At 32.5% G+C, this 15,209-nt stretch overlaps 1 protein-coding gene across 1 annotated transcript; it reads left to right on the top strand.

The window, feature by feature from the left end:
* Positions 1–7,009: 7,009 nt before the first annotated feature.
* LOC106406948 (60S ribosomal protein L9-1-like) lies at positions 7,010–8,128 on the top strand. Its single transcript, XM_013847705.3, has 3 exons — positions 7,010–7,466; positions 7,527–7,649; positions 7,901–8,128. Exons 1-3 carry the CDS (start codon positions 7,092–7,094, stop codon positions 7,985–7,987), a joined length of 585 nt encoding a protein of 194 aa, XP_013703159.2. The 5' UTR covers positions 7,010–7,091; the 3' UTR covers positions 7,988–8,128.
* Positions 8,129–15,209: the final 7,081 nt, after the last annotated feature.

The raw sequence follows: 15,209 nt of genomic DNA, 5'->3' as shown, positions 1-15,209 counted from the left end.
GTTGGCCAATCTTAACACCTAGTTGTTACCTTGGATACATCTCCTTTTCCCGAAGGTGGTCCCTTAAATACGACCAGCAATATCCATGGTAATCTTCTCCGGCTATGTCATATCTCTGTCATTGTGTTTCTGATTTTGATTTCCTTGCATAATATGTCTCAGTTTTATCAGCTCGGGAAGAAGATGACTTTCGAGGTTTCTGCTGCCAACCCGGAGGAACTATAGGATCTAAAGCTGATAAAGGAGAAGTACAAGGAATCACTAAAGAGAAGGAGATTTGGAATATCAAGCAGAAATAAATATTGAAGCTACTAAGACTTTCGGATGAGATGACCATGGCAGTCAATGGTGCAAGCATCATGGCTCGGTTAGAGCTGATGAGGGAATGGTCCAAGCAGCAAACATGTAGTTGGAAGCCGGTAGTGGAGTATTGAATTTTATTAAACAAAAATATTGTAATGGTGGAAACTGAATGAATGTTGAATTAATATGTAGAAAGAGATAAGATGATGTGGAGATTTATTTTCTTAACATCTCATTCATTCATTAATTTAAATCAATCACTAGAGTTGATATATACACAAAACATCAATAATAAACAGACTCAAATACGAAGTCACAATTACAAAGCCAAAAATTAAAAGGAAATGATGAAGAACTGAATTTCTACGATGCTTTGAGCACCAAAGCCTTACTCGTCAAAGGACTTTAAATTTGTTTATTTTCTTCTCCAGAATCAATTACAAAACAATGAAATCGTTACTCCTGGCTATCTCCTTCTCCTGATGAAATACCATGGTCTTCTAATATTATTGATGATGTTCAATATTTTTTATGTTGATTCTTCGGTTCCCCATAAGTGTGATATACTCAGATCTTAAATTCTTTGGTTAATACACCATAGAACTCTTTGAAATTATATCCCGTTGATTGAGATTTTGAATACCGTGCACATGAAAGATTAGAAAGATATTTCATGGAGATAGCGGGTTCATTATGGTTGATGAAATCATAAAGACGACTCATCCCATTAACAAACCATGAATGAATCATCCCCCAGATCGTAGGAAAATATCGGAAACATAATTGTTTCCTTTTGACAAGCAAGAAGTCATTAAACGAGACAACATAAATATTTGCTTCGAAGGTTGTGTCCTTCTTCTGATAAAATAACATGGTCCTCTAATATTATTGATGATGTTTAATATATTCTCTTTTGTAAATTTTTGAGTCTTCCACAAGTAAGATAACCTGAATCCCAAATTCGTTGATCGATACACCATAGAACTCTTTGAAGTTTATACTCAATTGATTGATATTTTGAGTCTCGTGCATCATGAAAGATTAGAAAACAGTTTCATGGAGATAGCAGGTTCATTATGGTAGATGAAATCACAAAACCAACTCATCCCAATAACAAATCATGGATGAATAATCTCCTAAATCAGAAAAATATTAGAAACGTAACTATTCCTTTTGACAATAAATAATTCGTTAAAGGAGACTACATAAACTATTTGATTTGATGGATGTGTAATAATACCTCTTAAATTCAGATATGCAAATGATAATTTGAAATTAAGATTGTACAAACAGTACTGAGGGACATGAGTCTGCTGTAAATCTGATCGCTACAAGCATCCAAAATAGAGAAAGGATCAAACAACTGTCTGATGAAAAGAAATCACACCCATCGCAATTATTGTAGAGAATGAAACTAACAAGAGAGTAGAACGAGAGAGAGCCACCAGCAAAATGATTGCGGCCTCAATAGGGTCAGAAAAAAAACTATGTTGATCGCCTTTAGATCACAAGAAAAAAGAAGAGAAAAGTGGTTTTGTCTGTGCTATGATGTGGAGAGTCAGAATGTATAAAAAAAGATTGTTTAAAATTAACAATTGTGCATAGTTTAACGATTTGAAATAGTATATTTTGGGAAGAATCAATGTAGTATGGTGGAAGCTTTCTTTTATTGTGGTACTCGAATACAAATCACAAGCACATATTCTTATTTTTATTTTATTTTGAATTTTTTTTTAATTTTAAAAGCAATATTATTTTTGGGCTTTTAAGTTTCAAGCACATCTGCAACCATTGTACATAGTTTAAGGATTTATAAAAAAGGACATACCTCTCTACGATCCTGTGAAGATGTTGTAACCTTTTTCTCCCTTTCTCCGGTCTAGCGAGTTCGAACTGAGTGTCCGAATGGAGGAGCGGGAAAAGTGTAGTTCTCCTGCACTGCATTCACCATTCACTCTTTTCTGTTTGCAAAAGCAGTTCAAGCGGGAGATCTGCATGCATTTCAATATTTTTTGTTTTTTTGTGGAAAAAGCAGGAGATCTGCATGCAGATCTCACCCGCCAACATTTGGTGGTGTTGATCTTCTTTTTTTTTTGTTTGGTCAATAAATAACTTTGTTACAACACAACTTTAAAATATATTTATCTAGTTTTATGAATACAATATTCTTATTTTATTTTATTTACAACTTTAACAATACAAAATTATCATTCTCTACTTATTATTTTTTTCATATAATTTTTAATTTTTATAAATAAGAAAATAAAAGAAGTATAAGTATCTTATAAAACATTTACATGCATTTTGGCCAATCCTATAACATCTAAGATATTTGTTTAGATATCTAAGTGTCATTTTTATTGTTTTAATATATGATCTATAATTTTGAATTGTTTTTATCATTCATAAGTTATAATAAATTATTTAATACGATTTTCTCCTGCATGATCCGCTTGATCTGCACTTGTCCTGCTTAATCGCATGATCTGCTTGATTTGTCCTGCTTAAACTGCTTTTACCATTCGAAGCATGAGGCTAAATATTCATTCTTCCATTCTTCATATGATATGCATGCTGCTATGGATTCGTTAAAACTCAATCGAGAGATATTTTAAACGTAGATCGAAGGTCTTCAGTCGTCGGCACTGCGTGGAGCTGCGGTGAGGATGACAGAATGCTTGGCTAAGGTAGGGTCATATTTTTTGAAGATATCATTAGGTCTGTTTTTCCTATATGAGATCTACAACATTTCATTTTTCACGGAGGCTCATGGTGACGGGAGGTCCCTCATTCATCATGGTTCTATCCTCTGCCGAGGCAGTGATTGCTTTTTCTAGTGGTTCTGTCAGGAGGTTCATCATGGGGTTGGATTTGTTGTGTTAGAGCAGAAGATTTTGTTCGTGTCTAGCGCAGTTTAAATCTTTGTGCTTCTGGTGTACTTCTCTGGCGCGAGGTGGAAGGTTATGGTGGAGCTGTATTTAGTTCCAGTCTTGGGAGGTTCAAGTATGTTCGGAGAGTTAGGTTCACTGATGTGTCCAGCACCAGATGGGAGATCAATGAACTTTTGACGGAGTGTGTAACCACATGGGGCGGTGCAGGTGCTTTCACTGACGACATTATTGGTCCTTCGACACCTCTCGTTATGTTTCTTTCTTCGCCAAGTTAGATTATGTTTGTGTTTGGGTTCTTCTTGTTGAGTCTAGTTGTGGCTCTCTTTTCCGTTTCCAGTTTGACTCCGCTTCATCTTTGAGTTCTTGTTGGCCCTTTTGCAGCAGTCTCTCTTCTTGTAGTTGATTATTCTTTGGAAGTCATATCTAACCCCTTAATGCAGCAAAATGAAAAAGACGTTCAATGGGTTTACAGTTCTTGGTTTCTTCCTTCTGGTTGTAGGGATTGATCATATCGTCTTACAAATGTCTTCGGTACAAAGCGTTTATTTACTTGGCGTCCTTTCTTTTCAGATGTTGATTCTGTTCCCGCGGTGTCTTGTTTCCTTTTCATTGCTAGTCAGTTCAATCATAAATGTATTGTTACAATTACATGGTTGTTCTTTATGATGGGTGTATTAGTTCCCTTTGTTGGGTCGTGGTTTCCGGGATATATCTGTATTCCGCCAGCTTAGGTATCTGTATGGGTTATTGTAAAATTGTGTTGTTCTAATATAGTTTCATTCTGGAAAATATTGTAGTTGTCTGCAATAGTATCTTTTGGGAAGAATAAATGTGTTATGCTGGAAGCTTCCTATTACTATTTGAATTCAAATCGCAAGCACATCATCTTATTCTTTATTTTTTTCAAAAAAAAGCATAGTGTATTTTTTTTTGGATTTTAAGTTTCAATCACATCCATAAACCATATGATTATGTACAAAAGCAATGTTGGTTTGTGTTAGCTGTTACATTCTTTTCTAGAATTAAATGCGTTTAATGTCTCACTAGATGGTTGACCAGTACGATTGTACATGTATAAATGTTCTATGTTAAAAATAATATAATTGTTATAAAAACAAATATAATAATTTTTTATTGTATATGTGATTATTAGTTTGTTTATCTTATACAGACAAATATCTGATTGAATGTCCACTATTTTTAGTATTTTTAATTAAAAATATTTACATTTAAAATGTAATAAACTTTTTATATTAAATTTGGAAGAATGATAACCGAAGAAGTCAAAAGATCAAAAATTTGCGAATCAAGGTCAATGAGGTTCCATGGACAGGTATATGTACATAGTTACGAGACAGGCCTTGAAAGGCTAAATCATGATAAAAAAAAGTGTGTCGAATAATGAGTTTGGAGACGCAGATTGGCCCGGTTACCAGTTTTTGGGACACAAATGACACATTCTACCATAGACGTGTTTTCAGAATGTTGTAGTAGGAAACACCTTTGTAAAGAAATCAGAAGGATTGTCGCATGAACTTATATACTTCGTGTCCACTTCTTGACTTTTCTCGAGCTCTCATATGTATGAGAAAATCTTGGAGGAATATACGTTGTTTTGTTGTTCTTGATATGGCATTCTTTGAGTTGAGCGACACAAGTCAAATTATATTCAAATACTTTTGTTAGTTATTTTTGGTAACTATTCCGCTTAATTATTGTATGTGATGACACATTGACCTAAACCATACACATTCTCGACATACTTCGTGAAGCACAATAGTTTATGCATTATTCAAAAAAGTCACAACCAGAGTTTGTTTCTAGGAACATCATGAGATTTCGATTCCACCATAGTAAAACATATCGTGTTTGCAACCATATGGAGATTTGATAAGTATCCAACATATGCAAAACTAACCACACCAATCTCATGATTCTAGAATAAATTAAGCCTAAGTCAACTACCTTAGATATGATTTATTCCGTTCCAAGGCATGTGAGTATGAGAATAACTATCTTGCAAGTAAGTTAGTAGCAAAGGCAATATAAGGTTTACTACAACTTTCAAGATACATAAGCCCACCAATAGCCCTCATATAAAGTATTTCTGGACCTATTTTCGATATCGTCACACGGTCTAAAAGCATCTTTCTCAATATTGAAAGATCTATTAACCATTGGAGTACTCACAGGAATTTCTTTATCCATATAAAGCGTCTGAATATCTTTTTCGTATAATTTGATTGATGAACAAATATTTCTTCTTGGAAATGCTCAATTTAGAGCTCAAAATAAAACTTTCTCTTTCTGAGTTTTTTCATTTAGAGCTCTTCTTTTATAGGAGTTCATGCATCATCCTCCTCCTTTTGAGTTCCAATTAATGGAATGTGTAGTGGTGATGTGCAAAACCATTTGGAGATGAGGACAAGTATCCATATGAGATGAATAATCATCATCTTTAGCATTTGAATGTTTATATGAGACTAGAATTAATAACACCTGATTGAATAACAATTAAATTAAAAAAGTTAAGAATTGTGTTAAATACATCAAAGGTTCAAAGTCAATTCACCTATCACAACATACCTCGCAGAAGTGAAGAGTTACTCTCTTTTGACATAAAATCAAGCATAATTAGTAAAATCAAGTTTTAACATTTTCTAGATATCTAAACATGTAAAAGCACACAAAAGGAGGAAAAAATTTGATAAACAAAAAAATCAGAAAATATTCAATCTGGAATATATACTCAGTTAAACGGAAAATATAATTTAAACCAAATGAGAAGAGAACTCCGACTGAATGGAAGCAAAAAACAAAACTGAATAAAACTTTTTCTCTCAAAGATCCAAAGAGATTGAAGCGAGAGAATCTAAAATCGAGTTTTGTTTATGTCAATTAATAATTTGATATTACTTTTTAACAACTTTAATTTCTTATTCATATATTTTAATGATTGAAAATTTTACGCGATTTCAAAATTTCTTGAAAAAAATCAGTTTTTCAGTATCATTCTTACCTTTTTTCTCTTTAAAAGGCATGAAAATATAATTGAGAACAAAAAATCAAACCAAAACTGAATTGAAATACCCAAACTTGAAACCGAACTCAAAACTGAACCGATGTTCACAAATAACCAAGTGATTCATATATTTTTATAACCAGAAACCAAAACCAAAACGGAACCACAAACCATATAGGTACCCTAATATATATCTAAAATATAGTTTATATATCTACAATATTAAAGTTTTAATATTACCAAATTGTTTTAAAATACCAAATATAAACTAGCTACCAAAAAAAAATTGAATTACACAAATATTTATTTATCAAAAATATTTTAAAATTACACAAATTATCTGAAAGAATCAAATTATTTGAATAATTTTGATCGAAAATATTTACATTTATTCGATACCCGATATTTAATATGAAAAAACTGAAAAAAACTGATTTTCAATTAAAAAAATATCTGTAATTATTTAAAAAATAAACCGAACTGAAATCAAATTGAAAATCGAGATTTTATCGGATTTTTGCAGATTCCTAATATTTTACCCGAACTAAAGTAAAAATCGAAGACGATTGAAGCCGACTCAAAGTTTACAAATAATCAAAATTTTCATGTATCCCTATTCCCTAGAACGAAAAAGAAAACAGAATCCAACCGAACGTCGATGACTAGTTAAAAATAATATAAAAAGACGTCAAACATCTAAATAATCTTTAAAGCTGGCCCATAGGAGCTCAAGAGATGGGCCGGGCCATTCTTGATACTCATTTGTAAGTAACTAGGGTTTCTGCTTTGTAGGAAGTACGTTTAAATTCTTCGCCGCTGTTTTGTAGTGAGAGAGAGAGAGAGAGAGAGAGAGAGAGAAGAGAAGTGCGGAAACGATGAAGACGATTCTTTCTTCTGAGACGATGGACATTCCCGAAGGCGTTAGCATCAAGGTCAACGCCAAGGTGATCGAGGTGGAAGGCCCTCGCGGGAAGCTCATTCGCGATTTCAAGCATCTCAACCTTGATTTCCAGCTCATCAAGGAGGCCGAGACTGGGAGAAAGAAGCTCAAGATCGACTCGTGGTTTGGATCTCGCAAATCGAGCGCGTCCATCCGAACCGCTCTTAGCCACGTCGATAACCTCATCACCGGTGTGACCAGAGGTTTCAGATACAAGATGAGGTTCGTGTATGCTCATTTTCCCATCAACGCTTCCATTGGTGGGGATAGCAAGTCTATCGAGATCCGTAACTTCCTTGGCGAGAAGAAGGTTTGTTTTCTTGATCATCATTTATCACCGTGGAATCGACACTGAACTTTTCAACAACAGGTGAGAAAGGTGGAGATGTTGGACGGTGTAACCATTGTTCGGTCTGAGAAAGTTAAAGACGAGATTGTTCTTGATGGTAATGACATCGAACTTGTGTCGAGGTCATGCGCCCTTATCAACCAGGTATACTCTTTTATTTAATTTCATACCATCTTTCAGTTTTTGTTTTGATAGATGAAATTTGTTATTATATTTTTAAGTGGTCTTGATTCACTCTTGCGACATTGCATGTTGGTTAGTGTAACCGTATCACTTACTGATCTTAAACTTTAGTGAAGATGGGCTTTTTCTGGATTTTCGTATTACATTTGCATCGTGAAACCACATCACTGAGCGTTTTTGTAATCGCTTTGGGTTTTTATTTAAATGTGCAGAAATGTCACGTAAAGAAGAAGGATATCAGGAAGTTCCTTGATGGTATCTATGTTAGCGAGAAGAGCAAGATTGTTGAAGAGGAATAGACAAATTTTTCTCGTCATCATTATCTTTTTAATGTTTAGTTTTGTTTTACAGACCAAAGCACACCGGTGTCAAAACTCAGCTTGTCCTTTGTTTCTTTTTTGTTCGAGATTTTTATTTACTCAACTAGTTTTGGAGATCCACTTTGTCTTTTTTTTTTTTTTGACAAAACTTTATCTTTGTCTTTACCCCGATCATTCTGTTTTTAGATTGCCTATATATATATATATCAAAATTGGCATAACTTAGTAGCTAACCTAGGTAGCCAAATGAACGCTCCTGAGTGCACTATATCGATCGATATCTTTGTAATTGTGGTCAAAACCTCTTTGTAAGGTTGATCGTGCAATCTCGGTTTTTTGTATATTGAAATTGAGCCATATTTTTATATATATATGAACTGTATCATTATCGCAAACTTGCATGAGAGTGAATCACTTCATAATCACTTACCGGTTTCACTTAGTGCGCACTTCAATTCTTTTTTTATCTTTGTGGTATCCACTCTATGTTTTCTTTCTTCTTGTGCTTCCTTGTTTAGCTCACCGAAATTCACTTCAGCTATCTTGTTTTACTTGTTAATCATTTTGAAACTTAGGGTTCCGTTTCCTTTGATCGTGGAAAACTGATTTCTACCAAACTCTGGTCCTAACGGTTTCCCCGCTACCCACTGCATTTCGAAACATTCATGTAAACTGCTTTGTACCGTTTCGAACCACTTTGTACCGCTCAAAATCAAAAGCTCATTCCCACAAGCGTTTGTGGTTGATTGCGGACGGTTGCGGTTAGATAAAAATATTAAATTTTAAATTAAATTTGGATTTCTTATATCCTAACTAATCACATCCTAACTATAACGTACAAACTAATCTATTTTATTTTTAGTCAGTGTTATATATGTATACTAGGATAACAACTGCGTCTTGCGCAGTGTGAATTTATATGAAAATTATTTAAGAAATATCGTACGAAAAATAAAATTTATATTTTTGATCGAATTTATATTTTTGGCCCTTAAACAATTTTTTTTGTTAATTACATAATTTTTTACTGATGAGCTCATCCCATTTTTAAATAAATTTTAGGTCAAAAAATTACTTATCGTATAAGAACCTAATGGTTAGGCCGAAAAATTTAAGTCATACTATTTATATCATGATTTAGCAATTTAAAAGTTAATTATGTTTATGAGAAGTTTACGTTCACGTGCCAATTCTATCTATCTTCAATATTTTTCCCATTTTTGTGTCGTTTTTTTTATTTTGGTTATTACTCGATATAAACATTGATTTTTAAGTTTATTTTCATTTCGTTATTTTGTTTTGGCCTGAGATTTAGAAAATGTTTAAGATTTAAAATTATTAAACAGATACATACTTAGGTTCAGATCCACGTCTTGTGCAGAATAAATATTTTATATTTACTACGTATTTTATGTTTTCTACATATTATAAAATAATAAAATAATAATTATATATTAAATAACTTAGAAATCAGTTACTATTATGTAATAAATTGGCGTACACATATAAATGAAACTACCGCTTTTGTTTATTCGCAATCATTTTAGGGTAAATAAATCAAAACAATCAATATTATCTATCGTCTATGATATATAATTAAATTTAAATAATAATAACATAGATATAAGATATATAGTATACTTTAAATATGAATATTTATTAAATGAGCTTTCTACTCATATGATTTTATGATTATTTGCATATTTGTGTAACAAAATTTTACACCAACGATTTTTTTAATGTGAAATGTTTAGTGGTTTCAATAATTTATAATCTTTGAAAAAAATGAAGATTTAAAAATTAAAATATGAACGTTTCAATATATGTTCAACGCAAATATCAATATATATATATATATATATATATATATATATATTAGCATAAACACCTATTAAAATAAAATTATTTATTCATATGATTTTATAATCATTGTATCTTATTGTAAAAAGAATTAAACCTTGATCACAAAAGTTTATGAGAGAATTTTAACAGTTTTAGTAATTTATACTCCTTTTGAAAAATTCAAAATATAACATATACAAAAAAATCTAATTTTTTATTATATGATTAATGTAATTGTGTAATTTATTTTAATAATAAGTAATTAAACAAAAATGATAGGAAGTATACAGATTGTTAGCAAATTTTTATTACTTAAAATCATTAATTGTCATATATATCTTAATCACATTAGGTAATTCCGTAGGTTTTATTTAAAGAAAGAATATATAATAATTTTAATTTGATAAATGAATGATACATAATGGACATACTATATAATATAACATTCTCGAGCAAGTTAATTTAGAATTAGCAAAATTCTCAATTGATTCTCAAGCTGCCACGTAAGCAAAATTAGCATTCTAATTACATGATAATTCCTCAAGACATTTTTTTAATTAGTACAAACTACAGGTTATAACTTTTTTTAATGTTTCTCTATTAATATAGGGGATTTGAACGGCCTTTAACGCATCACTCTCGTTAGAACTCTTCACACGAGCATAAGTAGTGAAAGAAAATCGAAGACCATTTTCAGATATTGGAAAAGATGAACACCAAGGCTGATATGCACAAGTGTCAATCCCGAAAATAAATGTATCACAATCAATACTTGTATCTGTAAGTAAGGAGACACAAATGTAGTGGGCCTTGGCCCAGACGACAATACAAGTCCAAGCCCACAATAGCATCACGACAAGACAAGGTACACAAGGAACTTTGCAGCGAAACAGAGTAAGGCGAGTACGAAAAAGGAGATGCTCCCGCTGCATAACAAATTTGGTCCTCTTGGTGACTCACCAGAGACAGCTGTAGCTAGAGGATAAGATTTAGATCCTACTGTAAAGTATCTATAAGAAACGTTGTATAGCGATTGTAAGGTTCATCCGAAATAATAGTGAAAGTTCAAAGTCTCTCCGTTTTGCTTTCATTATCATGGTATCATAGCCTCAATAACCTTAACATGTGTTTTTGATGGCTACTATACCCATTTCCGGAAATGTTCATGTTTCCAGTTTCGTCACCCTCAAGCTAAATGGTTCCAACTACCTCCTATGAAAAACTCAGTTTGAGTCATTACTTCCCAGTCATAAGCTAATCGGTTTCGTCAAAGGTGTTGTCATGGCACCACCACGTACTCGTCTCCTCGCTACAGAAGCAGGCAACAATGAAGTCGCAAACCCCGAGTTTAAATCATGGTTCTGCACCGACCAACTTGTCAGGTCGTGGCTGTTTGGTACTCTCTCCGAGGAAGTGTTAGGTCATGTTCACAGTCTTGAAACCAGATCTGGATCTCTTTGGCTGAAAAATTCAACAAGAGCAATGTTCCCAGACAGTTCTCCCTCCGTAGTAGCTTCCAGGTCATCAACATAAAGGACAAGCCTTTCTCCACCTACTGTCGTGAGTTCAAGGCAATATGCGACTCTCTAAGCTCCATTGGCAAGCCAGTAGATGAGTCTATGAAAATCTTTGGCTTTCTTAATGGGTTAGGGAGGGAATATGATCCCATCACCACCGTCATCCAAAGTTCTCTAAGAAAGATTCCAGCTTTGATGTTCAACGATGTTATCTCTGATGTCCAAGACTTTGACAGGAAGCTTCAGACCTACGGAAACACTGTCGCCGCTTCAACTTGCTTTCAACACAGAGAGATCTGACTCCACTCAACCTCAGTACGTGCCAAACAATAGAGGAAGGGGCATATCCAACAGCTATCGAGGACGAGGAGGCTACACGAGTAGAGGTCGAGGTTTTCCTCAACGTCAGACGGCGACTCGTACACCAGGAGAGAGGCCAGTATGTCAGATATGTAGAAGAGTTGGTCATACAACTGTGAAGTGCTACAATAGGTTCAACAACAACTACTACTCAGAGGCCTTTGCTGCTTTACGTATCTCAGACGAAACATGCAAAGAGTGGTACCCATATGCTGGTGCCAAAAACCATGTCATTCCATCAGCGTCTGGCCTGCAAAAAGTCTCATCGTACGAAGGAACATACAGAATAATGGTGGGTGATAGATGGAACTTACTTGCCAATCGCTCATGTTAGATCCACCATTATCTCTACTTCTAAATGGACAGTTCCTCTTCAAGAGATCTTGGTTTGTCCAACTATTAAAAAGTCCTTTTTGTCTGTGTCCAAACTATGCGATGATGTGGAGTTTACTGTGATGCTAATAAGGTGTGCGTTATTGACTTGAGAACTCAGAAAGTGGTGTCCAAGGGTCCTTGAGAACAAAGACTGTGTGGCCTTCAACACGCAGAGACAAGTTGTGGCCAGTGAAGCAACTTGGCATTATCGTCTTGCTCACACAGATCTCAAGGTTCTTCAAAAACTTCATTTCAGTAAGGTCATCAACATCAATAAGAGCAGAACCACCCCCCTTTGTGAACCTTGCCAGATGGGGAAGCGCACTAGATTACAGTTTTTTTCATCTTCTTCACATGTTTCTAACCCTCTTGAAATGATCCACTGTGATCTTTGGGGTCCTTCATCAGTTGTATCTATTCAAGGATTCAAATATAATTTTGTTTTTATTGATGAGTTCTCAAGATACACTTGGTTATATCCACTTCACACAAATCTGATTTCGTCTCTGTGTTCAAGATGTTTCAAACAATGGTTGAGAATCAACTTAACACCACAATTAAAGAATTTCAGAGTGATGGAGGAGGTGAATTTACCAGTCACATGTTGAAGAAACACTTCCCAGACAGAGGAATAGTGCACTAGTTGTCTTGTCCCTACACACCAGAGAAGAATGGAAAGACAGAGCAAAAGCACATACACATAGTTGAAGTCGGACTATCCATGATGTTTCACAGTAACACTCCTTTACAATTTTGGGTAGAAGCCTTCTTCACATCAAATTATGTTGTCAATCACCTGCCCTCCCAAACAGATAAAAGTTCCCATGAGAAGCTGTTTAAGAAAAAACCAGACTACTCAATGCTCAGAGTGTTTGGCTATGCATGCTACCCGTTCTTAAAATAAATTTAAATTAATTAATTACAATTCCAAAGCTTATCTAACCAAATCAATATTCATATATTGACCTTTATTAATATTGTACGAATATTACCTAAATCGCATGTATTAAAGGGAGATAATCTTTTCCTATATTACATCAAAATGAATCAAGTTATAAATTTTTTAATATAATATTATGTACAAATAAAGAAAATTATTATCAAACATCTATATTATAAATTAATATATTTTACTCTATATGTAAATTACAAAACATAAAAATATATGGATTTTTTATAAAACCAGTAGTTTATGAGTTTACGTTGAAAACAAATTAAATTAAACATCCGCGTGCGGGTGCGGATCAAGTTCTAGTTATTTACTATACATATATAGAACCAAAATATAAGAGTATTTTTGAAAATGTTTCTTTAGTGATGATAAACAAGAATAATGGTATCAACAAAGTGGTAAACATGATTACTTAACTGTATTTCTTATTTGGTGTAATAAACATTATATATATATATATATATATATATATAATTTTTATAGCATTCCCATTTTTACTATCTATTCTATTAAAATAGAAGTTGTGACTTCTATTTACTTCTATTTATGTATGATTTTTTTAAAAGTGGGTCTTCCTTTTCATGTATTTCTAATTAATATTTTGGTATCATTAAGATATCACATCTTATATAATCAACACATATAACAACTTCAGAAATTGCCAAAAATACTATACTCATAGTACCACGTTTCATATTTACATTAACCACTTGTATCATCATTTTAAAGAGGGGAAAAGACATTTATAACGCTAGTGTTAACTAATCTAAACTTAGGGTTTAGAGTTGAGAGTGAGAGTAGAATTTTTGGAATGTGGAGTTTAAGGTTTTAAAAAATTTATAAATTATAATAGTTTCAAAAAAAAGATATTTGAATTTCAAAAAGGAAATTTGAAAAAACAGTTTTGAAAACACAAAAAAAAAATTATAACAAATTTCTAATTTGAAAAAGTATAATTCAAAAACATAAAAAATTTATTATTTTTATTTATTTAAATAATTTTTATTATAGAGAAATTGCCAAAAATACCACATTCATAATACCACTTTTCATGTTTACCTTAACTACTTTTACCCTCACTTTTAAAGAGAATATATATATATATATATATATATATATATATATATATATATATATATATATATATATTTATTTTATTTTTTTGACAGCAAGAAATTTACAAACTCATGTTGACTTTGTAAACCATATTGGTAACTTCGCATCCATGTGAACGACAAAGGACAGTTGCTTTCTTGCACTACATGCTAAGCTATCCGCCCGATGATTCGCCGTCCGAGGTACATGGACGATGTCTGAGTTGAGGAAGCTTCCTTTGAGGAGCTTGATATCTTCCAAATAGCTTTCAAATGCTGGTCATTTTTCAGGTTCCGAAACCATCTTCACCAATTGAGAACAATCCGTTGCAAACGTAACCTGGAACTGTCTTAAATTCTTCATTCATTCCATTGCTCAAATCAAAGCCTCTACCTCCGAATGAAGGGGAAAGAGAAAAAATATATTTATAACCCTAGGAGTAGGGTTGACCAATTTTGACTTAGAATTTAGAGTTGAGGGTGGGTAGGATTTTTAGAATATGAAGTTTAAGTGACTAATAAATATATAAATAAATACTTAAAAAAAGACAATTTTAAGAAAATAGTTTCAAAAATAATTTTCGAATTTCAAAAAGAAAATTTGAAAAAATAGAAAAAATTAAAGAAAAAGAAATTTATAAAATAGTTTAAATTTGAATATAATTCTAAAACATAAAGAAAAATTATTTTGGTTTTATTTATTTAAATTATTATTTATTATATAAATATAGAGTAAGGGTATAAGAGTTTTTGCCTTTAAATGAAGAATGTATTTTTGAAAATGTCTATTTAGTGAGTAAACATGAATAATGGTATAAACAAAATGGTAAACATGAAAATTCCGTGTTATTTATATATATATATATTTATAGAGTAAGAATATAAGAGTCTTTTACCTCTAAATGAAGAAAATATTTTTAAAAATGTCTATTTAGTGATGGTAAACATAAATAAGAGTAACAATAAAGTGGTGTAAACATGAAAATTACCCTAACAACTTCACTATAAGAATGTTTAAATATTATTTTTAATTATAAAAAATATGTTGACAAAAAAATCTA

Source organism: Brassica napus, chromosome A2, assembly GCF_020379485.1.
Source record: "Brassica napus cultivar Da-Ae chromosome A2, Da-Ae, whole genome shotgun sequence".
Classification (NCBI taxonomy): domain Eukaryota; kingdom Viridiplantae; phylum Streptophyta; class Magnoliopsida; order Brassicales; family Brassicaceae; genus Brassica; species Brassica napus.
The sequence above is the reverse complement of the archived record's forward strand: the minus strand, read 5'-3'. Positions and strand labels throughout refer to the sequence as shown.